The 26491-nt window shown below is 38.8% G+C and overlaps 2 protein-coding genes across 5 annotated transcripts; one reads left to right on the top strand and one right to left on the bottom strand.

Annotated features, from left to right (window-relative positions):
* Positions 1 to 640: 640 nt before the first annotated feature.
* clic5a (chloride intracellular channel 5a) lies at positions 641 to 15693 on the bottom strand. 4 transcript variants are annotated; one of them, XM_040141925.1, is made up of 7 exons: positions 15602 to 15693; positions 9200 to 9739; positions 4602 to 4711; positions 2978 to 3103; positions 2791 to 2897; positions 2465 to 2646; positions 641 to 2376 (listed from the first exon to the last, which is right to left on the bottom strand). In XM_040141925.1, the coding sequence occupies exons 2-7, from the start codon at positions 9707 to 9709 to the stop codon at positions 2212 to 2214; spliced, it is 1200 nt and encodes a 399-aa protein (XP_039997859.1). In that variant the 5' UTR covers positions 9710 to 9739; positions 15602 to 15693; the 3' UTR covers positions 641 to 2211. The 4 variants fall into 4 exon arrangements, with proteins under 4 accessions (XP_039997859.1, XP_039997860.1, XP_039997861.1 ...); XM_040141926.1 differs by lacking the exon at positions 15602 to 15693 and adding an exon at positions 12529 to 12696; XM_040141927.1 differs by lacking the exon at positions 15602 to 15693 and adding an exon at positions 12529 to 12546 and having other exon boundaries at positions 9200 to 9734.
* On the top strand, positions 11995 to 22910 carry enpp4 (ectonucleotide pyrophosphatase/phosphodiesterase 4). Its single transcript, XM_040141924.1, has 7 exons — positions 11995 to 12570; positions 15475 to 15712; positions 15996 to 16394; positions 17882 to 18080; positions 18205 to 18378; positions 19247 to 19516; positions 20152 to 22910. The coding sequence occupies exons 2-7, from the start codon at positions 15476 to 15478 to the stop codon at positions 20247 to 20249; spliced, it is 1377 nt and encodes a 458-aa protein (XP_039997858.1). The 5' UTR covers positions 11995 to 12570; position 15475; the 3' UTR covers positions 20250 to 22910.
* Positions 22911 to 26491: the final 3581 nt, after the last annotated feature.

Raw genomic sequence — 26491 nt, 5'->3', positions numbered from 1 at the left:
CCGTTCAGTAATATTTGCCACATAAAGGCAGTTAAACAGAGAGGAAAGTCACAAAACAGGACGATCCCTAACTACATGTTCCTGCTATTACAGAGCTACACAAGCTTTGTGTTTACTGCCATCTGCTGGCTATCAGACGCTACAGCTTACGTCGTCCGACCGTCTACAATAAGCTTTCTACTCATCCACCACTGGAGAGAGAGGTGTGGGTGGAAAAGAGGCTGAAGAGCAGAGAGGTGACCTGCTGGGTGGGGATAAGAGACGCTGAAAGCAAAAGGTGAAGGAGGAGCTGTGCAGCACCCTCTGGGAAATGCAGTGTTAATCCTCAGGTCCTTGCTTCTAAGGATTCTTCTTGTTTTCTTTTTTCGTACCGACTGAGTGTGACCTCTCATGTTGTAGTATATTCAGGATACATGTTTGGAAATTGCTCACGAAATGTGGATCAGCATGAACATCTTTCCAAGATTCAGTAAGAAAGGTGGATTCACTAGGCACACCTAGTTTGACTTTGCATGTATTTCCATAAACAAATCAGCAAGAAAACATACCTGCATATTTCCATTCCTTAGTGCGGGTATACACATTCATAAATCAACTGTTTCAGACAGTTCAAGAGATAAAACACAAATCTCAAGCTCAGTCTCTGAGAAAATAGATTTATTATTCAAATAAGTGACATATACACCGTGGGTTTATTATTCTAATCATCAGAAAGAATGCGAATATAGTTGAGCTATAATCATTTAAAGACATATTTAGTTATTTTACTATCATACAGCTCCATAGGGCATGAGAAGTCCTTTGATGACCTCAATAATTGACATTCATATTATATTCAAATACATACAATTTCCTGTACAAACATAAAGAGCTGAGGGCAGAGGAGAGCTTGATTCCCACTAAGGCACTCGTGATTAAAATTACATTCGCTGCCATCAGTTTGCACTAAATAACATGTCAACATAACAGCTGGGTTAAACTTGGTTTGTTTCTATTCATTATAGCTTTATTTATCAGTTTGAATATAAAGTTTTAATCTAAAGTACACAGTGTATTAACAGTATAAGAATGGGGTTGTAAAGTGTGGTGTGAGACTGTAGAAGTAATGAAAATTGTATTTTAAAAGGGATGTGATCTCCAATGAGAAAATATTCAATTTTTTTATTACACAGTTCAAACAGATCAAAAAATGTACAATTTGTCTGGTCAGTCATTGCCAAATTAAGAAAAGGAAGGCGACATCAAATCTCTAAAGTCCACAAAGCTGACACTGCCCCAAATAAAAAACTACTTTGGCTGAAACAAATTTTTAACATTATTTTCCAACAACGTTGTCTGGTCTTTCAGTTTTAACCCTGCAAGAAAAAAAGGACAGGTAAAATAATCAGACCCCACTTTATGTGTCCCTTTGCTATTACACACAGTATGTAAAAGCAATTCATGACATGAAATTATTAGTTTAATTAGCAGATTAACTGTCACCAAAAATAGGTAATTCTTTAGTAAAGCTCAGGAGAAAACAATCATTGGCTGAACGGAGATCTACTGTCACCAACAGAATCTTATTCATTCCCGTCATTTTTTCATTAAGACCCACCACCTACTCTTGCCAAGCCTGTCAAGCTGTACATTCTGGCACAGCATCCATGCAGTTTACAATGATAAATGGTGGCAGATTTTTATTTTTACTGTATTTTTTTGATTTTAGACAGAAGGAGACAACAGCAGGCTCCTTGTTTTTATCCGTCTACCGCTGATTTAACCAACTAAAACGACACTAGAGACTGAAAGTAGCTAGTTATATTAGTCAGTTAACATTAGCCCCATTAGTTGTTTGAAAACACAATTTCAAGATACTTCCTCACAGAAATAACATTGTTGTTGTATTGCTGCATAAAGCTAGTTCGTCTGAGTATGATGAAAAAAAAAGTAAGCTCAGGCTGTTCATTTTGTTCTAACATAACCCTATTTGGCTGCTCAGCTGACATACTTGTTTGTTAACGTTAAAACCGCTAATGGTAGTCTAAATTCCAGCATCCTAGCATCCAGGACTGTGGGGGAATACTGCACAGTAGATGTGTCAGTCATGAATGGGCTTCTTTTTTTTTAACATCCTGTGTCAAGATTGTATGTAATGTGTATCAGAAGTATGACTCGCTTGGTTTTCCAAAAAGAGAGAAAGGTTCAATAGTGACTGTTGTTGGGACCCGTTCATTTTCCCAGCCTCTTGGCTACATCCTTATAGGCTAGCTCGATTTCCACGTCAGCTGCGCATGTGTTGGTGAACTCATCTCGGCTGTAGGCATTGCCAAGATAACGCCATACCCCTCTGAATTCAGACGGGATGTCATAGTTTCGGTATTTCTTCGCAACCACCTGCCAAAAACAAGTAATACCACTGTCAAAAGCAAACTGATTAGATCAAATGAACCAAACCAAACGAAAGCAATCCAAAGCAGGTTACCTTGAAGACATGAAGTTTGGGCAGAAGGTTGCAGTCTGCCAATGTCATTTCGTCTCCGTCCAGATATTTGCGAGTAGATTCTCCCTTGCCGCTGTGCGGTCCCGTCGGAACCTCATCACGTAGCGGACTCATCAGATACTCATCCAGCTTAGCCAAGGACTTGTTTAGACTCTTCTCTAAATCTGAAACAGACAGAACAGATTTCCAGGTCATAAGGTCATTAAAGTTAATAAACCAATGCTTTTGTGTGAATTACAATGGAAATATATGCTTACTGGACATACTTGACTTCGTATATTAATTAGTTTTGCATACAGCATCCTTACGTGGATGATTATCTGGTCTTGTATTTTTGACATAAGCTGAGAACTTGGCAAAGATGTCGATTCCTGCTACGTTGGATTCACGGTTCTTTGCTGCAAGTCTGGGATACCTAAGAAAGAGGAACATGGTATTAGTTACAATAGGACATTGTATACTTTACTTCCTATTCCTGTTTGAGTGTAGACCTACTTTGGTGGAGCCAGCTTTGCCTCCAGGTACTCCTCTATTTTGTTGACGTCAGTGAGAACCTCCCCCTGAAAGGTGAGGAAGGGCGGGTTTGTCCCTGGGGCCAGGTTGTGGAGGTCAGCCGGTTTCCTAGTCAGAGTGGAATCATTTTACAATCTCATCCATATATAGCATGATGAATGACTATTTTAATATGTGTGTTAGTATTAGAGCCATCAGGAAACAAATTATTCTCTTTTGTTTGTCTATTCAGCCATGGTGGCTATTGATGCTAATGCTCCCTACCATGGGTCTCGTTTCCTAATTACAATTACTCTTATAAGTGAAGTGTTTTTAAATGTGACCCTATGAGAGTTTGTTCATAACCTTCATCTCTTTCTCAAAGCAGCACTTGGAGACAGAGTGGAGTTAACTGCATATGCACAATAGCAACAACTACAAATGCTTACAAAATGAAATATACATGTAATTGTGGGTCCAATTAAATGTATGTTGAGAGTGATTTTTCTTTTAAACGGCAACAACTATGTGATTTATTTGAGGATTAAAGCAAGAAAACACAGTTCTTGAATAATTTCACTGCACATTATGGAAAATTTAGTTTGAAAATGAATTTGCATGTTACGCTAGCAAATTGGCATGTAACGCTTAGTATTGCCACAGGTTCTAGCATGATATCTTAGCATTAGGCTCAAGGTGCAGTTGAGGCTGAGGAAAATTTGCTCAAGAATCTTAATGGTATCCTGTTATAAACTTAAAGTTGGATAAGTTGAAATTTTAATATGTTAATGGAATTTCGCTGGACCATTTGACAACATAAGGTCACATATAAGCTAAACATCTACTGTAAAGTCATTATTATTATATACTTTAAACCTGAATTAACCAATTGTTTTTGCTACTTTTGTCAGCAGAAACAAGCTGTAAAAACAACACTGATGTATTTTCACCCTTTAAGTTATATGATATGATATATGGCAAACTTTTTACCTATTTACACATACAGTACACACAAAGTAGCATTACCATTCATTTGGCGTTGTGTATCTGGCTAATTGACAAATTTAAGACCAATATTCAAGCTGCTTTTAGCTATGTTTTGGTCACCACCAACTCCTGTGGGAAATATCTGACTCTTTAGCTGCAAATGCTTCACTATGTTCACCAGCTACATAGTTGCTAACGTTAAATGTCTGCATATTGGTGCTAGGTAGGTACTGTGCAATGTGTTTATTGGAACTGTTTGACTGAAAACATCTGCCTGTTGCAGCTGGGGGCAATCCCAATGAGAGCTGTGGGAGTGAACCAAATAGCTGTGAGCCAGAAAATGAAACAAATACGCTGAGAGTTGCGAAAATGCTCCACAGATGGAGGGAACTGTAGAGTAAGGTCATAATTAAGTATTAATTTAAAGATTTAGCATCATCCATTTTGAAACTAACTCAAAATGCAATATTTCAGTAAAATATCAAGAGACCAGTATAAATAACAAATTCATGGGGTTTGGGTTGAAATGATGGTCAACCAGGACTGTATAAAACTAGAGGTGATATTTATTTTCAATCCTCTATTCTTTCATAGTGTTGTACTGTAATATTAAAGTGTTATATAATGACATTATTATTACCTCTTGAGGTCAACAGTGGTGACATTAAAGACTACTCCTTTCATCCAGAGGATCATGAAGAGGCGCTGAGAGAATGGACAGTTTCCAATGCTCTCCCCATCACTCCCAGCCTGTAAACACGCGCACACACAAACATGGTGAGACACTCATACTGCTACACAAATGGAGTTTAGAGCTGAGTACAAAACAGAACCAGTGTCTGTTTCCATAGCCCTCATATGTTGACTTGCTCCTCCTGTATTAGACGTTCACATTAATTCACAAAATCACAGACAGACACCCATACAAACTTATTGCATACACACAGACATACACTGATTCACAATTAGATACAAAAGGTACACACTGGTGACAAACATCCAAACAACTTCACTCGTTGCATGAAGAAGAATCAGTGTCTTTTACTTTTTAAGTAGTGAATTTGAGGCTTCCATTATCTTTTTTTGTCTGTGTTTGTACATATACAAAATTATAATTGGCATATGATCAAATACAGTAGGATGAGTGCGTGTGTGTGTGTGTGTGTGTGTGTGTGTGTGTGTGTGTGTGTGTGTGTGTGTGTGTGTGTGTGTGTGTGTGTGTGTGTGTGTTTGTGTGTTTGTGTGTGTGTGTGTGTGTGTGTGTGTGCCTGAGAGTGTGTATGTATGCAAAGCTGCAAGAGGACACTGTAATAAGACACTGGGTCCAACATGAATAATCCACACTGCTTCAATTTGCCTCACTGCCCATTTGAATTTCTGGTACTTACATACTGTAGCAGTGTGTCAGCTACAGAAATCATATAACTTTCTGTCTTGCCATAACATTTGTCTGCCATTCCACGGAAATACACACACACACACTCTCTGACTGCACTTGAACCATATGTGTGAGCTACTTTTCTCTACCTTGTTTCAAGATACTGCCACTTATTTTCTAAAATTCCTAAAGAAACAAGTGCAGTTTTTTTTGCCTTAGTTTCAGAAAAATCAGAGTTTAAAAACATTTTGTTACATTTAACTGTGTATTGATAACTGAGGTAATATAGTGTGGATATGTGACATCAGTTGCACTTTAGCTGCACAGGCAATGATATTGTGTAGTATGCATTTGAAATAGTACAGATTATTTGTAGTTAAGGACCTAAAACTTGCAAAAATACTGATATGGTCCTTTAAAAAACTGAGCAAATAACACACACATACCCTTCATTAGCATCACTAACCCCCTGCCTTATTCTCACAGCATAATAAACTGAGTGACAAAAAAAATTATGTCCAGCATTTGATACATTTAAAGGAAAAGTTCAACAAGCTGGGAGATTACTTTTATTTTTGTTCTAACTGAGATTTAGATGAGAAGCAGCCAGTAACCTTATCTTAGCATGAAGAGTAGACGCTTTAGCAGTGCTGCTGTTTTTTTTATGTTTGAACAGACAGGCTAGCTGTGTCCCCCCGTTTCCAGTCTTTGTGCTAAGCTAAGCTAACAGGCTGTTAACTGCATCCTTATATTTAGCACACCCACAACAGTGGTATAAATCTTCTCATCTAACGCTTGACAAAATAACATACAGAAAATTAAATAAGTTTATTTTCTCATAAATGTTCTAATTTAAACTACATGTACTGGCTATATTCAAAAAATGACCATAAGAGAGAATCATGTTTAAGCCATATTGGTCAGAAAACAAAGGCACATGCAACACCTATGCATGAATACACACAGGCATACCTGCACACACTAAACAACACATATTGTATTATAGCCGCAGACCATTTAAAGCTGCTGCTCTCAATGCTGAAAGGACCCCAGTAATAATTCAGTGGGAGAGAGAAAGAGAGAGATTGTCTATGCACATGGGTGTCAGGTTAACACATGGAAAATCAGCACGCAACAACAACAACAACAACATGGCATGCACACGCTTAAAGGAACCAACCCCAATATAACACACACAAGTCTTTTTTTTATCAGATTATATAGATTATATTATAAAAATAACAACTATTATAGACAGAATGCGGGATAAGGTTGTAAAAACTGCATAGACATATAATTTTGAAATGAAAAGAAAACTGACCCAGTGTCAGCTTGTGATGTGCACACACCAAAACACACATACTAAAAGCCCCACCTTGACAAATAGCTCAATATCAGGGTCCTTGTCCTCCTCAGCTGCAATATCCGTCATGGTAAAGGAAAACACACTTTGCTTGTTTTTTTTGTTTACACAATTGTGTAGATGTATTTGTCTGTGTGTCTGTTTGAGTGTGTGTGTGTGTGTGTGTGTTTGTGTGTGTGTGTGTGTGTGTGTGTGTGTGTGCTGAGTCTCAGTTTCAGATTCTACTCCAAGTCCATTCGGTGAAGTCCCATAGCAGCTCTGTCAGAGTGTCAGCTGAGGACGAATGCCAGGGAGTGTGTGTGTGTGTGTGTGTGTGTGTGAGAAAGAGAGAGAGAGGGGGATAGTGTGTGTGAGGGGTTCAATTTGTACCCGTGGCCTCAGCGGTTGGGCGGGACAGTGTCGGACAAAAATAACCCCATTGGGTGGGGTGGGAAGGGGGTGTAAGTGGAAGCATTAACGCGGTGAGGAGGGAAAGGGCAGACCAAGTGACCTTAGGGTGCCCTGCCCCTCTCACCTCTTATAGTCCTGATTGACAACACAACCGGGTGACTTTGAATCATCAGGAGTCATTGGGTCCTCCTCACACTCATCAGCTCCCATGGGTCCCATTCTGTTGGTGCTCAGCCTGTGTCTGAGCTGCTTCACTTGCCTCTGCTGGAAGGTGATGTAAAAGTCTCTGGTAGTTTTTGGGGTTGCAGCTTCTCACCGGGGTCAAATGTGATTGGTGTGTTTTAAGGACATTTCCTGACAGCTTGGATATACTGTTCATAGTGTTGTCTTTTTTTTACTTGTGGCTTTCTCAATTTTTACTAAGATATCAGAAAAAGTTATCCACCTGATAATAAATCATTAATATAAGGATCTAGTATTCCATCCAGTCTGCAGTTTTAAATGTTAATAAGTTGTTTAAAAATAGAGTTTGAATTTTCCAGATGTCCTACAGCCATTTTCTAGAAGGTGAGTGGTAGGGGTATTCCTAACAAATTAAAAAGAGCTATATAAAAAGACAAAGCAAGTGTCATGCTAAAGATGGATATTCTACAACTTCGCAACCCAAAAGTTGTTCTTATAATGCTTCTAACTGATCTATAATCCATTAGTTAATGATTTATTAAACAGTGACAAAGCTGTTAACTATTGCTTAGCCCTGTTTAAAAGGTGCCTTAGTGGAAAGTGGCACTGAAACTTTGGCTAGTTAACAATTAAATCATAGTCACTAAGCGTAACTGCTTATAGCTCCTGGCTTACACTTTTAATTGATTGTATCAGGTGGACATAGATTCATTTCTGTAGTTATAGTGTGCATGGCAAACAGTGTAATGAGATAAAGTAACCTCTCGTTGACATTTGATTATGTTTTTAATTAGCTAGATTTGTCTTTATACTGAGTAAGTAAACTACTAAGTAATTAAAGCGAAGCGCTGATGCTAACACAACGCTAACATGTCAAGAAAACATTTGACAATAGTTAACATGACAATAGTTGGGCTTGGTGTGCGGGCATTGTGGTGCTGCCAGCTGTAGACTTCAGTCTCTCTTATTTTACTGCAATAACCTTGAGGTTATATTGCTATCATTTATGCGGTTGTAGTGTCTTACTGTCAGATTTATGATCCTTGTATACTCCAGTGCAATTGGACTTTAGTGGGGAATTTGCGGATTATGTAATAAATTCAGTTAGCGTGCGTGCGTGCGTGTGTGTGTGTGTGTGTTTGTGAGTGTGTGAAAGTACAATGTTTAGGTGTTATTACCAATTAGATAGATAGATATATAGAATGATAGATAGAATGATAGATAGGTAGATAGATAGAAAGCTTTGCCAGGTAGTCTACCAACGAACACACTTAGCATAATCCAGACTCACAAACATGAATTCACGTGGCCATGCGACAGGAACCATCCTCAACTAAGCCAGCACTGAGTCAGAACATTCTTGTCAGTTCAGCTTAACTTATATTTAGAACCAGAGTAACAAACACACTCACTCACACACACACACACACACACACACACACACACACACACACACACACACACACACACTCACTTGGGCTCACACACTCAGAAATGACTAAACACGATGTTCTATAAACAGAAGTGTGTGTGAACAGTACAGTGAGTTGTGTTAAGGGCCCAAACAATAGGGAATAAAGTCCAACTTTGGATGTACCATGATTAAATTTCACATGCACACACACATTAGGAGATAGTCACTGACCTTGCACACTTGCTCATAAGCAACTGATATGAATGTGATTATGACTAAGATTTATGAGGCCTACAAGTTAGATCAAAGAAAGTTCGTCAGCAAGGGCATGCAAACTCTCTCTTTCGCTATCTCTGTTTGTGTGTGTGTGTGTGTGTGTGTGTGTGTGTGTGTGTGTCTTTGTGTGCATGCAATATACTTGCCTACATTTACCATAAAATGTCAAAAACATTCAACTGAAATCAATGCAGAATCACCTAATATAATAAATCTATCTAATTTCCTCCCTACCTTGACAAAAAGTGTGACCTTTGTTTCATCCTTTTTATGCTCTGGCTTCTCCTCAGCTTCTTCCTTCTCAGAGGCTGACGAAGATGACGATGAAGATGAGGACCTGTGTGATGAGTTCCTCGAATCCACCTTCGCTTCTGGAGAGCCCCTTTCCCAATTCAGCTCTTTGCTTTTCTCCTCCACCTCTATCTTCTCCTCTTCTTCTTTCTTCTCCTCCTCCCCATTCCAGGTTTCCATCTCCCCTTTCTCTTCATCCTCAACGTGTGAAGAAGACGAGGAGGATGAGGAAGAGGATGAACTGCCTCGCCTCTCCTCGTTGGGATGGCGAGGTGGTGGGAGAGAAGGCGGATCTGGTATTGTTCCTATGGCCCGTCTGGTGTTCTCGTACTGTGCTGTCAGGTCTGAGGGCTCCTTATGTGGCACCTCGCAGGTCATGTCATATATACCTGACAACTGGTTACTGTAGGTGAAGTCTGGGGTCTCATACACGTTCTCCTCGCAGGGGTCCATCCTGGGTGAAGAAGTCAAACAGAGGCTGTCCTGGAACAGTGAAGAATGTCAAGCTGTATAACAGAGTGACAGTAAAGCCAACAGAGCCTACCTTATCCACTTGCACCCCTGGACTTTGGACAGGGATGGCAGAAAGGCAACGCCAAGAAAAGACAGCGATAATCCTTGAAGGAGAATACAACCTGAATAGTCTTCATTTTATTGCTTTTGTTGGGTAGAGAGAGCGTACCTCCAAAATATCAATTTTTCAGTGGCTAGGGTCACACTGTGTATCTTTTCAAGTACCATCTTCAATATTTTGAACCTAATAGCAAAAACTTACCTAAAACCACCACATTAACACTGACAGTGTTCACAAACAATACCATTAACAGTACAGATGATCTGTGAAGGGCTAATACATGTAATTTTTTTTTTTTTTAGCAAAATTGCAATGCCTTTAATGACTAATTTAATAACACTAGGACCTACGAACCCACCATATCCATCTGATGAACCTACAGTCCAGAGGCTCATAAGATCAACATGACACAGTGAGACGTCCACCATAAATCAGGATAACCTTATCCAAATTTGTTCTTGTAGCTTTCTTAACATGCTGATGGTGATTGAAGTCAGTGTGGATCAGCCTATATAAGAGTGACGTAAAATCACATCTTAGTAGGAATCAAAGGGAAATTTCTGCCAATATGTGGAGGATATAAAAAATATTTTGTGACTTACTCACTACCTTTAATAATTTAACACATTGACCATATCTTAACTGTCATCAGAAGAGAGCCCTGGATGCAGATAAAGTGGCGGACCCCCGCAGTTGACAGGTATTCATTTGATCTCAGCAGTGGAAGTTGGTCTTCCTTGTGTCATTTTTGCATGAACATCTGCTTTGTGCATGTGCGTAGTCCACTCGTGGCAGAAAAGGCAAGGAGGCTCGAGGACTTTGCATTATTTACTTTGAAATTTCTTTTTAAAAGTTTGTTGCCTTTTCTAAGGTTTCATTTAGTGTTTCCCGTTAAACATTAATATATCAAAGAATTCAGCAAGCCTAGGTATACCGATATGGAGAAAATAGTAAATGGTTTCAAACATTTAACGTTAGAAGTTTTTGTCTCATTGTTGGAGGTCACATAACTACTTTTTAAAAATATATGTGTAACTTAAATGAATCCTGAGACTAAATACGTTTAAAATGGATACCGTACTGTTGAGTACAAACTGAGCACCATCCAGGGCAGCACAAAGAACGATTGGATCATTTGCTAACAGTTTTTCAGATTACCATCAACATCCTGGAGGTCCAAGGACAAACCTGGTACCAAGCAGAGGTCATCATGGCCAGAGGGAGACAGTTTAAATCCTCCTATTATGTTTTTTTTTATATACCTTTTTTATTGGTTTACATTGTGTTTAATTCTTTCTGTCTTAAAATACATACATGCAACCACCAAGCTAAATTCCTTGTATGTGCAAATATACAGTAATTGGCCAATAAAAGTATTCTGATTCTGAACCATGTGTTCCTACACTTGGGCAACACTGTCAATTACAGTCATTTTTGTAGGTATGAATTGCTGTGGTCAATTTTACCTCAAACATAGAGATGTCTGTTTATTTTAACGTAATAGCTGGGTTAATTTTGATTTTGACAACAGAGGACGCAATGAAAGCGCTAAGGGTCACTGTCTTTGATCAGTAGCCCACAGGGTCTTCCAGTTAGGCTTAGACTATTCACTACTGTTGAATACATTTTTAATTAAAAAAAAAGTTTAATAAATAATTTTGGATTTAAACATTACATATAACATATAAAAGTACTGGTGACTTTTCAAAGACTTACTTAAATAACTTTATATTGCCCCATTTTCAAAATCTGTACTAATTGCAAACTTAATTTAAAATATTGTATAAAGCCTTCAAGAGATTCGATTGACTAAAAAATATAGTTCTAATGAATAAACTTCATATATATATATATTTTTAAATCCGTGTGCTTCTACATGTGGGGGGGAATGACAAGAAGACCAACATCCGCTGTGGTCAAGTGATTTCCTGTCAACCGCAGAGGTGCCTCTTGCAGAGGTCGACGTCTTTGTCTGCAGCTAGGTGCTCGTCATCAGCGACGTTGCAATGGAACGCCGAGAGGCTATTTGTTGGAGCTGGTCACGCACATCTAATCTAGACTCATTTACCACTCTACTATCTCATAGATATAATATTTTCAAGTGATTTTGCAAAAAAAAAAAAAAAAAAAAAAATTGCTGTTCTAATCGCGATTCAAGCTAAAATTGGCAATTTCTATAAAGTCTGAAACTTTCCTCATTTTTAAACAAAGAAAGTTAGGCTACTTTAAGTTTTCATTCCATCACATCATGAATTTCACAAGCAGACCGCCCATAGTGTTTCTTATCTGAACGCTGATTGGCTGCCTGAACTGCCAATTCAGTTATGGTCAGTCGAGGGGTTACGTCAAGTTTGTCATAACAAGGGCAGAGGCACATAGTTTTTACGTCAAAATTAGTGCGTTATGTTTTTAAAACTCAAAACTAAAAGAAGTGTGTTTATATTACCGTTTTTATATTTAGCCTACATTACCATTTGAATTGGTATTTACGTTGGAACCGAAACTATTAATGGCAAAAACCTCTTCATTTTGAATGATGGTAAGACGTGTTTCAAAGAAGGATTTATTTTGAAATGCTTGACCGGAACTTTCTGGAAATAATCTCAGCTAGCTCGACAACATCCTAGCATTGGTGTATTTTGAGGAAGACCATTGATGATGTTGCTGCGAAATTAGAGTAAAGGGGAAAGTTCTTCACCTGCACTGTCTGGAGGACGACTCCGTATCAGCCCGGGAGCAGGTAACGTTGTTCAGCGGGACGTTAGCATTATGTGAACGCTGTGACATTAGCAAGCTAACATATGTCATGTACACAGCTAACCAGCATGACTGATAGTGAAAATAAAAGTAAATCCCCTCGCTCATTTCATATCACACATTCTCCGTTTGACTTCTGCATCGTCACCAGTGTTTATTAATGTGATTATCAGTGACATTATTTTGGTCAAAAACAGTGACTTCCTCTTTGCGGTTCTTTACTGATAATGTCCGGAGAGTTTTTAAGATCCTTACGTCACTGCCTTATTTGTTCAAACTTAATTGCGCGCGTTTGTGTATTGCTCATGTTGTGGGGCCCAGAAGTCTGAGGCCACTTTCCCATGTGGTCTCAGACTTCTGGACCCCACTGTACATCAGTTTACACACTCACATTGTGTGGACTCACCTTTATTTTGGGGACAAAAAGCAAGTCCCCAAAATGTAAATCATTACATTATAGAGTCAAGGCTTGGTTTAAGGTTAGGATTAGGAGTTAGGCAAGTACTTATTATAGTCTGGGTTAGGGTAAGTCTCCAGGAAACCAATATAAATCAATTTAATGTCCTCTTAAGTGATGGAAACACAGCTGTCTGTGTTGTGCTAAATTTTGTGTACGAGACAGGAGTAATGACAAAGATGAGGGAAACATTAAAAAGAGAATAAAAATTTTGTTTTTAAAAAAATTTTAAAAATGGTGAGACGCACACAGAATTACTTTTGTGACATGTATGTCTCTAACACGTGAATTTAAAAAATATATAAATGTTTCTCTTGAGCAGAGCAGAATAAGACCATGTTGCTCGGAGGGTCTGTGTATAAACTTAGAAATTAATATTAATTTATGTAGTTTTTGGTATCTTATTCAATTAATTTCCTCCCCACTCTGCACCACTTCAGTTGGTATTAGTAATTTGATTTAGTTCAATAAGCCTATGAGCTTCTTCCAAGGCAGAAGTGACAGACTAAAGTCTTAAAGGCTAATGAATGTAATCAAATCGAAGGAGAAAGATGGGGAGAGATTCAATGTCTCTCTGTATTCCAGTCATATCCAAGCTGTGTATTCAATCTAACTTCTTTAGATTTGCTCCAACGTCATGCGTCTCAGAGATTACAGGTTGTGATCTGTGCTTTTCGGGTTGCTTAACTCCCTCAATTCAGAAACTAAAAAAGAAAAATTATATTTGACAAAAATTAGTTGCACAGGAAGAGAGCGCTGGGGGAATTACATTACAGGCCAAATGGTGGTTGAATGTGTGTAAAATAACCTCTTTGCAGACCCATAGTCATCTGATCTGAATTTGAAGTTTCACTATTTGTCATTACATCTTTATTAAAATATATATTTTACTGTGTCACACCAAGCTTGAAATATGCTGTTTTCCTGGCTGGCCAATTAAAAAGTGCCCCAAGCAGACCCAGCTATGACAATAAAGTGGTTTTTTTTTTACAAGACAAGAAATGTTTTTACCTGACTTCTACCTCTTTCTATGGATCCCAGGTTATGAACCATAACTATAGTGTTTTGTAATACACACGCTGATACAATTACTCTCAAATCAGGCTCAATATCATAATTAAAGAACTACAGTGAATTATGAATGACGGCTATATCACTGTTTTGTATTATGATGCCTGGTATGCCAATGAGTAATTTATTGATAGACTACCTTGCTCCATCAAATTTGTTTTTCTGTTCCTTTGAAGTGTCCTTGAGCTGAATTTTATAAAACTTTCTACCATTTTCTACTATTTTCTTCTTGAATTGGTTCTTTGTGGTGTAGCTGACCTCTGACTTCAGAAGGTGTGTGTATGAGTTTCTTTTTTAGCCTCCTGTAACCCTGTGTTTGTAGTTACAACATTGCATGTTTGTCTTGTAATTTCATGCATATGAAACAGGGTTGTTTATGTGGGACACAGAAAGTGAACAGAAATCAAATAACAAGCATATAATGCTATTATATGCTTCTTGATTTAGAAAGTCATCATAGGTAATACAATAAAGCTAAAAACCTTGTTTCCATTGTCGGCCTTTAAAACATACGTATGCCGTTGTATTTTGTTTGAGAAGAGTGGCAGATGAGGTTTGCATTCCATTGTCAAAATATCTAACGGAAACTGTTAGAAAGTAAATATAGAAGCCTTTACTTATGCACCCAAATCCCCACCCCCAGCCCTCACTAGACACTATGATATAAGATATCTCACCTTGAGCATCCATTATAACCAGTTCCTCCACTCCTCACACATACTGTATTATCACTTGACTCACTATTTGCCTTTGGCCACACAGAGCACTATGACCACACTATACAGTATACAAACGTGCAGAAAAACCCTCTCCCATAGCCGACGGTAAAGCAAACAGACAAGACTTATGATAACAGTCAGGAAGTGAACCTATCGCTCACACATTTTTAGTAGAAGATTGGTTAGAATATTCGTGTTGGCAGGGGGCACAGCATGAAGTAACCACTATAAGTTTCACTTCCTACAGAGCAAAAGTGAAGCACCAAAGAATGTTTTTGCCAGAATCATGACTTTGTCTCTATGTGCCTCTGCATGTGAGGATGATGACTGACAAATGTATGCAAGGTATATAAATGTATGTTGCTGTCCAGTCAGATGTCTATTCTGAGTTCATTTTGTTTTTTGTAGTTTAACTCTGAAAGCTGGTTTAGTCTCCTTCCAAGTGGTCAAGAAAAGATCTTGATACCGATCCCTTAGATTTTTTTTTTTTTTTTTTTTTTTTTTTTTCCAGTTGTGACCCAGATACTAGATACAGCCTCACAGAGCAGCTAGCGTGACTGCAGATTCTTAGTCTTGTTTAAATACACCATGTCTCTTCATATCTAATTGTAGATTACAACTTTCTGTCACATCTTTTCAGGATGTTACTTAAAATACTACTGGGCCTCCTGTGTGGCATCACAGCTTTGGCCACGCAAAACCACACGGCTCAGGAGGGTCCTCTGCCGCTGCTGCTGGTGTCGTTTGACGGTTTCCGAGCGGATTACCTGCAGAAGTTCCCCATGCCAAACCTGAAGCTCCTGTACAGCCAAGGGGTCCTGGTGGAGCAGCTCACCAACGTCTTCATCACCAAGACTTTTCCCAACCACTACAGCCTGGTAACCCTGCTGCTTGTGCTTTCCGTGTAAAAGATAGCAATATGTGACGCTTAGCTGAAAACACTCTTGCAGCTGTTATCTGATAATGTAAACAGATAAGTAAATGAGTCAAACATGAAAAGGTTTTATAAACTGGTTTGGTCAAACTACATGTCAAGACTGGAGCAATTGAGTCCCATAAAATAGTGGCTATTAGAAGAAACTCAAACACACAGTTCATTAGCATAATAATGAATTATAACGATCATAAACAGAAATAATTGTCAATGTTTTTTCTTTCCAGGTGACAGGGCTGTACGCCGAGTCTCACGGTATCCTGGCCAGTAACATGTATGACCCTGTCAGCCACAAGCACTTCCACATTGGCAATGACACCGACCCGATGTGGTGGAGCGAGGCACAGCCCCTCTGGGTCACAGCGCTAGACGCCGGCTACAAGACGGCAGCCATGATGTGGCCTGGCTCCGACGTGATCATCAACAACCGCACAGCAACACACTTCTTTCCCTACAACCCCTATGTGACATTCCAGCAAAGACTAAGGAACGTGACAAACTGGATGTTGGGAAATGAAAAGGAGCCTGGAGTGATGTTTGCAGCTCTCTACTGGGAGGAGCCGGACCGGTCAGGCCACACATTTGGCCCAGACAATGTCACTGCCATGGGCAAAGTGTTAAAAGAGGTACAGTAATTTGGTTAAATTTAAAACCTTAGAGAAGCTAACTTGATCCTGACACAAAGGTTCCTGAAACATTCTGCTCTGAAGAAAAACTTTTGCAAAAATATATTTGTTTAAGATATTTATATGTTCGTTGGAAGAGTGTTTATCAATTAGTCTAATGGTTGCGCAATGTGGTCATACTATGGTCAGATCTATCCAGTTTAAGAAGTTCACTTTTAGTCAGTTTAACCAGAAGTGAACTGGTAATGTAGGGTGACACATCATGATTGTTTCTTTGATTACCTGCAGTTAAATAAAGCCTGTGCAATGATTTACAACAGTTCTTAAACTGTACACCAGAAATATGTCATACAGTTTGATCAGATACGTGAGGTATTTTCTATGGCTGTGATATAACAATTGTAGCTACATTCCATTTTGCTGTGGCAGTAAGCCAGCAGTTATAATACAGTGGCCCTGGCTGGTTACTAATTATACCTCTGCTTCTCCAGCTATAGCTAGCAGTCATAATGATTGTCTTGACAAAGTGCTTGTCCTCAATAGATTCAAACCCCCAAGGATGAATTGTATTAACTTTGGTGATCCCTCAACTTTTCATCTAACACCATCATCAGGCCACCATTTGATTTTTTTTCCACTACTTTGGTTTATGACCAGATACCGGCAAAACTAATGACTTTCAATGGCCTCAGCTGTACTTTGTGTTTAGTACTAATTAGCGTGCTAATTTGCTAATCTAAATGGTGAACATGATAAATATTATGTTCGCATTGTGAGCATAGTTGCATGCTGACATTGGCTTTTAGCTCGAAGCGCCACTGTTCATAAATACAGCCTGTCAGAGCCACTAGCATGACTGTAGTCTCTTAGTGTCCCCAGGTTTTTGAGAATACTTTTTGGTTCAAACTGTATTACAGTATTGTTGTTGTAGGCATCGGTTTTAGTTTTATTATTATTTTTTAAAAATAGAATCACCAACTTTTGATAAATAATGTAAACAATTGGACTCAAGATTTTGGACCTGTACAAAGTTAGTATTTTCATGCTAGCAGTACTTTGGATTAATTATCAACATTGTTGCCATGTGTTTTAGTTCAAATTACCCGTTAGATAACCTGTCAGAGTATTTGGTCATGTGCTTGTGTTGGATATTGACCTGTTTTTGTTTTTCTTCAGCACAGTTTCCATCCATACGATTTTATATGAATTATATTCTTAAATTAGAGAAGCGAAGCGGAAGCGGCAGGTTTTCATAACATTTCTTTAGTAGTGTAACAAAGTCTTTGGTCTTGCTTGAGTCAGACATTTACATTATAAAGATGCAATGAATATAGAAATTCATCGTGATAATGAGATGCAGTAAACTTGGCACGATGCAATCTTTATCACAGTTGAAGGTTAATGAAATTTGTATAGAACTCCTTTCATTCATTCATCAGTAATAGCTTGATAGAAACAGTTGTTGACGGCTGTTTTCGTGCGATCAGGTTGACGACAACATTGGCCTGCTTATGTCGGAGCTGAAGCTACACGGCCTCTGGGGTCGAATCAACGTCCTGGTAACCAGTGACCACGGCATGGCTCAGTGCTCGGCTGAGCGCCTCATACAGCTGGACAACTGCCTCCACCCCAACAACTACACACTGGTGGACCTCACACCTGTCGCAGCCCTCATCCCACATACAGGTAACCAGGTTTGCATCAGCTCGCATGAGATAAAAGAGCCTTCATACAAACACAAGAAAAAACATGAAAATGTGATTTATAAGGTATTAACAGAAAAGTCTATGGTTGCGCATGTGCTGTGCAGATCCCGAGGATGTCGTCAACCGGCTGAATAAGTGCCACGCACACATGAAAGCGTATCTGAAGAAGGACATCCCTGATAGGCTGCACTACCGGAACAACGAACGCATCCAGCCAATCATACTCATTGCTGATGAAGGCTGGACCATAGTGCAGCAGGGGAGCAAGCTGCCGAGATGTAGGTCTGTTAGTTATGTATTGTTATAGACTGTACTCATGGATCATTAGAAATTTGGTGACCTGTGATATTTTTCTTTCATTTATCACAGGTTACACCGCTTTTGTTTTACTCAGAGCAATTCACGTTTTCCAATAAAATGAAGGTTTTGACTAAAGGTTAGAATAAGAATTTAGAATAAGAAGAGAGATGAACCACAACTAATTAAATGCATATGCTACTGCCTTTAAATGACGTTGGGCAGAAAAAAAAAACTGTTAGTGGGAAAATGACATAGGCCATGGTTTCAATGCAGTGTGTAAAACACCTGAACACCTCAGCTCATGTTTGACTGAGGAATAATAGGTGTGTCTACTGGGATTTCTAATGGGATATATGATATCAGGATGTCTTAGGTATAGGTACTTTGCAAGCAGATAGACAAACACATTAATACAGTCTGTAGATCTGTGTCTCCTAAATCCAGTAGGGCATCCTGTTTCTAATTATTATTATGACCAATTAGTTTAACAGCTCTTCCAAGATGCATGTACAGAAATAGGTAACTTTTTTAAAACGTGTTTATTTTTAAAGGAGAACTCTGACACTTTAGGCCTTTTTTTAGGAAAAACAACTAAGTTGACTTTGGAGATGTAATTTTCTTGAATTTTTATGAAGCTAAGCTAGCAGTTTCTGTCTGGTTCTGGCTGTTTTTTGTGGTAAGCAATTCAGGTACTAAAATGATTTTTTTTTTTTAAGTAGTCTTTAAATATGGATTTCTGAAATTTATGAACACAAGTACAGTATATAAATATTCTCGTGATAAACAATTGTACATTCAAAGACACTACGACCACCCACCAACTCTCCCTCTCCTGTCCTCCCTCAGTGGGCGATCACGGCTATGACAACTCCCTACCCAGCATGCACCCCTTCCTGGCAGCGGCGGGGCCCAGCTTCCGTCAGGGTTATCGAATCAGCAATTTACAAAGTGTGGACATTTACCCTCTCATGTGCCACCTGCTGTCGGTGCCCCCACAGCCCAACAATGGAACCCTGACACAGGCTCGGTGCCTGCTGGTTAGTGAGACCTGCTGGGACGTTCCCCTGGTGATAGGCCTGGTAGTGGGCGTCTTACTGGTACTCACTATAATCACTGGTAAGTCCCAGTGGTTGCATTTGTATATTAATATTTGTTAAATCTATGCATAATTTGCCCCAGAGGTACCATTAGGATATATAATAAGAAGGGGACCCAGGATGGATTCCTGGGGGACCCCACAAAAGAGAGGAGCATTTCATTGCACTTTAACAAAGGCTCAGTTGAGAACAACAAGAATTGAAATAGAGTACATCATCGGTGACCTTGACTAGAGCAGTCTCAGTGCTGTGTATAGTGCAAAAGCCAGACTGGAACTTTTTTTTTTTTTAAATGTGATTGCTCTTCATAAAATAATCAATTTTAAAGAGTTCTTTTTCTAAAATCTTCGGGTAAAAATGGCAAGTTTTAGATTGGAAGGGAAAATGTTAGTAGATGGAGCGAGGTTAATAATGGCTAAAATATCTGGACCAACCATCTGAAATACTGCTTTTAAAAAAACAAGCAGGAATGCAGTCGGAAGAGCAGGAGATTATTTGTTCCCCATGTGCCTGGCGACCTTTGTCTTACTGTTATTGTCTTATTAATTTATTAAAGACGCTGCTTAGCCAGGTTTGTTTCATCATTTTGGATGTTAAATAATGTTCTTTATATCCCCAACTGATCATCAGACTAAACAGGATTTGTCTCTTCAGTTCTCTTCAGGTTGCTGAGCTGCCGCCGCCCGTTGGGCCCGCAGCATTTCCAGAGGCTTCAGGTTGATGACGATGACGACGACCCCCTGTTGGAGTAAACCAGTCAGAGCCGGTCGTCATCCACTGATCTGTGCCACCTGTTTGTCCTTCGATAGGTACTTGACATGCCGTACTTTACCCACTGAGGCCTCTGCCCTAGCTTTCACAGTGGTATGTGTGTGTTCATGTGCGTATACACACATGCAGTAGTAAGAGCTACTGTATAAAAAGCCTTCAGACCTACTGACACCTGTATGAAGTTGTACACTGGTGTAAAAACAGCTGTAGGAAATAGTGAATGCTATAGTTGACACATACTCTCCATAATGTTACTGCTGTAAAAAAATCATTTTACAAGAGACTTGAGCATGTGATGGGAAACCAGTGGTGTTTTGTTGTGGAATGTATTTTTGTTTTGAGGAAATTTTAAAGCCTTTTTTGGATCACATTGAAATTAATAAGTTGCTTCCAGGAGATTCAAAAAAAAGCTTTTGTTCTTTTGTTTGAGCTAATGATTAGGGGATTTGTTTAATATTTTTCTGCAGGGACTGTGTTTACAGAAAACTTTATTTTATGTGTGTGTGAGTTTTTTTTGTTTGTTTTTGTATTTGCATTTGTAGTATAACTTTTTGTCAGCAGAGGGAGTCGGTAGCTCAATTATATTGTATCTTGTATGTTGAGGAAAGCCTAACAGATTTTTAGTTGGAATTCTTTTGACTGTCTTCATTGGTTTATTTGTTACACTGATAACTGAGTTTGAAGTCTACTCAGTAATGCTTTGATCCTCCTTTCTGTCCATATTTGCATGGTTAAAAAGTGAAAATGAAATCTCAGTTGATACATTTTTCTAGGGAACAATTACTATAAATGCCACAGTAAGGTGAAATGATGTTTTAAAGTGGGAGTTTTCTATGCAGGTTGTCCATTAAGTGTAGGTGTCAGTTATTGTTTCTTTACTTACAGTATGTATATGAATTATACCAAAGATAATTATTAGGATGCGTAACAGATGCTTAAAAGAGATACTTGCCATTTGAAAAAAGGGACTCTTACAAAGGGATTTGGATCATAAAATTTAAGCAGTATAATAGTTTTTATTGGCATAAGTAACACACTGTCTCACATAGATTTTAAAAATAGTAGAAAGGTGAAATTCAGGTAGCGTTGAATCTTGAAGTAATTGTTTTCATATTTATCTGATGCTTGCAGAGAGTGAGCAGCCACAGATATAGGTGTCCAGCTCAAGGATACTTTTACCAGGTCAGATGGCCGTTTGCAGGGAACTGTAGCTCTGACTGTTGTAGACTGAAAGTCACATTTACAGTAGTTGACGATAAGAGTTTAAAGCCTTGTGATACTCTGTATTTTTCTTATTATTAACAAACCCCATTATAAGACCAAAACCAACACTGAATTGATCCCAAGTATTGTCTGTGTATCCAAAGCCTGACATATCTTATTCCTCTCAAAGCAGCATTGTTGTCCAAAAACTGTTACGGAAGACATGCTCCTTTTTATTACCATGAACACACACACACACACACTGTAGTTTATTTTGATTCAATTCCACATACACCATCCTGCTGCTGAATACTCACTAGAGCACCAAACATGGATTAATCTGCAGCTGTGAGCAGTCCCCAACAAATGCACTCCTTTTTGAGCAACGGTTGCTAAAAACTGCAGTGCCCAGCTGTATGGAAAGTACTTTTTACAAAATGAAACCGTATGCTTCACCTGTTAAGATTCATGTCTTCAGTAGGAACCAGTACACCCGGGGCTGAAAGCTACAGAGAGAGTAGGGATGTCAGTAGGCATTGAAAGATGGACTAATGCATTGTGGGTTTTGGTCTAACAACGGCCCCACTATAGAATATCGCATGCTTCTCCAACCATATACCTAGTGATATGTATACACTGCTCATGCATCTATTCATGTCTGTGTGTGTGTAAGCGTGACTATTTCTGCTGCAACAAGAGAAGAGGAAGAATGCCACGTCCAATCTCCTAGCGTGTTCTATTCTTAGTTCTGCGTGTAGCATTGTTTTAAACATCAATATGTCAAATGACTTGCGTTGCTTTGATATAATCACCATAAACAAATGAGACTCGCTCTTATTGTCATTGTTGGTACTTGTCAAAATTCAATATATTTGCCGTACACACAATTGCTTCAGGTCAGAGCAGTTATGTCAGTGATTTGATTTGTTTATTCTGTGCCCTCTTCCTATTCTGTGGCTGCAGAACGGCGTAATTGTGTGCCATTAAGCAAACCCAGTGAAAAATCTGATGGAAAATGCAGTATAGAGGCTGCCAGTCTCAAAAAGGGTTACGGTTATCATATTTATCATTTATCAGTACTGTTTCCCAGTTTTGAGAAGTGTAAAAAAAATCCTTTCCGTACCAGAGATTTCTGTGGTTTCGTGAGATTTTCAAATCGAATAAAATATGAAAATCTGACTTATTGTGTTGTTATCAAAGGAATGTAAAAACCCCTCACATGGAAAGGAAGAGCGACACACATTTGGAAAAATTAATTTATATTCCTTTATATTTTTTTTTTCCCATCGCAGTCACAACATTACAATGTAATAAAATGGTAAATATATAAAATCAAACTCATTACTGACGCATATACATTTCTGTATCATGTTCAAAACCAAATGAACTGTACATGTATTCATTTATATCTCTTTTATATCATTTAAAATCTGTCATAATTTATATGTAGTCATCTGCATTATTGTAAATCTTTGTCTCTTCACAGATAAATAGACTTTATTTTTCAGGAGGTGTTGTAACAAAAATAACATTTCCTAACGCTGTCCACCTAGAGCCATTGAAAATATCATTCAACTCTTCCCCAGAATGCTTTTACACTATTGTAGACACAGTATACAAAGACAAACTGGAGATAACAGAACGTGTCTTCTAGTTTCTCTCCCGTTTGTGGTTCGTCGGAAAAATTCGGTTGGAATTTGGGCGTTCCTCCAAAGACCAGAAGATTCCTGAACGGTGTTTTTATGAGCCGACGCAGGAGCGCTTTGAACACGGTTGATGACGATAGCCATCATTTCTACAGTGAAGTCAGGAGAGATGTCAGCCAGACAGCCACTGCTCTCACTGGGACGAAAGAGAGTTTTGGTTCAATTTGCCCAGGTTTTTGAATGTCTTTGAGAGTTAGAAGAATTAGCTAGACATTTTGTGAAATACACTTATTGACTTTCTTGCCAAGAGTTGATACCACTCCCGTGTGTGTGTGTGGGCTAAATATGAAACAGCCAGGAGACGCTTAGCTTAGCTTAGCTTAGCTTAGCTTAGCTTACCTTAATATTATTTCTTGTACTAAATGTTTTCAGTAATTGCTTGTTTATCTTTGCAGCGCAATTAAAAACAATCTTTAGTCTTTAGCAGTAACTTGACAAACGTGTTAACTAAATCCATTCCTCATCTATTTGTCCTACTTTTCATTTTTTCAGAAAAACCAGAACCAAAGGTTGACCATGGTGGTCTGGCAGATCATCTCCAAAAACTTCATCCTGCCTACAGAGCTAATATCAGTGTGCTTATACTCAAGACGACACGATGGTACAGAATCCTACGAAAACACAGTTTCCAGTCAAGCCGTATTTTTCTTCTCTCATCTTACATTCTGGATATTTATAAAGAACATTTACTATCAGTACATCTGAAAGAGCCATCTAAGCGAACTCATTGAACATAGATCCAACTTAGGAGGACTACTAGAAAAAGGTATTTACAATCAAAATGCCAGCCACAGAAAATAAGAGCTACTTTTGCACATCGAAATCTCTAGAGCTACTTTGTTTTTTTTTTTTCGAAGCGGAAGAACACAGTAGAAAAGCATGACCCCGACAAAATAAAAGCTCATGGTACATCTTATAGGTACATCCATGTTAAGGTTTAGTTTGACTTTGCCCTGTGCTTATAGTATCTAGACCTGAGTCAAACCACTGAAATCCTTCCAAATTATTTTCTATGATAGAATTTGGGTGTTTGTGCCAAAACAATCAAACTCCTTCCGTTCCTAAAGTAGAGGATTTCAATTGTGGTTGAACTCAGATCTGGTTGAAACTGGTCTGAGATCAGAAACAGCTTAGCGTCTGGCCTCGAGTTCTACAAAACCATGATGAGTGATGATACTTTCACAGCTCTGGACCAAGCAAGTAAAACTTTGGCTAAAAAAAGCATATGAAGCATTACTGACACATACGGTAACTTGCACTCGCACACACACACACATCACACATGCTCTCTTTCTCTCTCTCACACACATACACACGGGCACACACAGCAGCCTAACCACAGGCCTCATATGCTTTGCAGACCCTGATAGTGGAACATTTGTGTGTTTTTTCCAAAGAAAAAACAAAAAACAAAAACAGAACAACAAAAAAAAACGTTCTGGTTTTGATTTTCACAATCAGATTGGATCCATCAAGGTTATTCCCAAGGTAAAGGTGTACAGAGTTTTTTTTTTTTTTTTTTTCCAACTCCCGACTGATTTTAACCCATTACCAGACAAATTTGATAAAGAGAAAAATGTAAATTAAGTGCATAAAAATGATCACAAACAAATGCAAACAAGTTTCAAAAAACGTAAACAAATGGTACATCACGTTTGCACTGTTGCACATGAACAGTTTATGGTTTCTGCTTTCTTCACCCCTTCATTGTAAACTAACAAAAAAAGGCTAAAAATAACGACAAAAACGAGCACTACACGAGTACAATGATGTGGTGTATTTTGTAAAGGTTATCCAAGCCCAGAACTTTTCTGTCTGCAACCTTGCATAGCTGTGGACGTGTAGCCATACAATAACACTGACAGGATTTTCATTTCCTACAGAGTGGGCCTGGCTAAGGCTCTGGTTTTTTTTTTTTTTTTTTTTTTTGGTTTTTTTTTTTTTTTTTGGGTGAAGGAAGAAACTTTTCATTTGTAGCGTGCAGACTCAGCTGTAGACTGAGTGTGGCTCCGTGGATTTTTCACTACTGGATAATAAGAAGGGTAACCTGAATTAACAAAATAGAGAGAGTACCTGCAGTCTGATTACAGGCTACATTCGAGTCTGAATGCCACACATGAATGCTTATAAAGAAGGAGCTGTATTTTTTTGGTTGTGTCAGACCTGATTTGGCTGTGTAAAACCTGATCTCTGATTTGCTGGAGCTCTGGGTGCAAAGGGGCTGTGGTTTGGATCAAAAGGTCAGAGGTCAGTGCTGGGGAAAAGCCAGTGGGACAGCTGCTCTGGAGCTCAACACAAATCTCCCTTTAACCACCCAGAAGTGCGTACGAAGTTGTGACACTCAAGCCTCTGCAGTAACCCTTTATTTTTCTAGGAGCACATCTGCCCTTCTAATCTAAAACATTCATGCAAGAACTTCACGAGCACGATCCGTGAAACTAACAGAAAATGCCTGACTGTGTTCTCTAAATGGCACATACTCGGTTTTTAGGACAACGTGCTTACATAGGATGCTGTTTTCCTTCGATTTCTGTGCTCTGACACACTGCTTAATGTACAGTGCATGTCCAGATTAGAGTGTACCAAAAAGAAGCACCACCTTCCTAATTTCCTAATAATTCATCTTTTTTGCACATAACCATGACTCAGATATCTTACAAAAAAACAAATAAATAAATAAAAAATCCACCTCCACTTCTGTTGAGCGGTTAAGGCATTGTAGCTTTTATGTTTCACAGAGACCGAAGGTGTTGCTGTTTTTATGTACACTCCCTACATGAAGAGTTGGATTGACTGAATTACACTATTCAATCAATCAGAATGTGAAACACTCAGGTTTTCTAAACATATTTGGCTAAATTCTTCATACCACTGTTACCACAACTATACAAAAACCATCCAGCTTTACTCAATAGCACCATATGAATATTGTTCCCAAATTATAAAGGGGTAAGGGATTACTGGACATTATTGTGTTTGCACGTGTGTGTGTGTGTGTGTGTATGTGTTCAAGCGGTGAGGTAGGGATATCTCCCATGTTTTTACACTACTTTTCACCGTGTGTCTGCATTTGTGCACTAAGCATATCTCCCTGCTGCGGAAGAAAAACCCTGTGTGTGTGTGTGTGTGTGTGTGTTTGTGTGTGTTGTGAGCATGTACACTAAGCACATCTCCCCGCGTCGGAGACTTGCATAGCTTCTGCAGGACAGGAAGAGCAGTTGTCCGTTTGGACGGAGCCTTTGGCACAGCCTTGGCTGATAACTGAAGGCAGTACTCAAGTTGCACCATAGAATTCAAAAAGACAATCTGCCCTT

Source organism: Xiphias gladius, chromosome 13 (genome assembly GCF_016859285.1).
Source record: "Xiphias gladius isolate SHS-SW01 ecotype Sanya breed wild chromosome 13, ASM1685928v1, whole genome shotgun sequence".
Taxonomy (NCBI): Eukaryota; Metazoa; Chordata; class Actinopteri; order Istiophoriformes; family Xiphiidae; genus Xiphias; species Xiphias gladius.
Note: the sequence above shows the minus strand (reverse complement) of the source record. Positions and strands in the feature narration are given on the sequence as shown.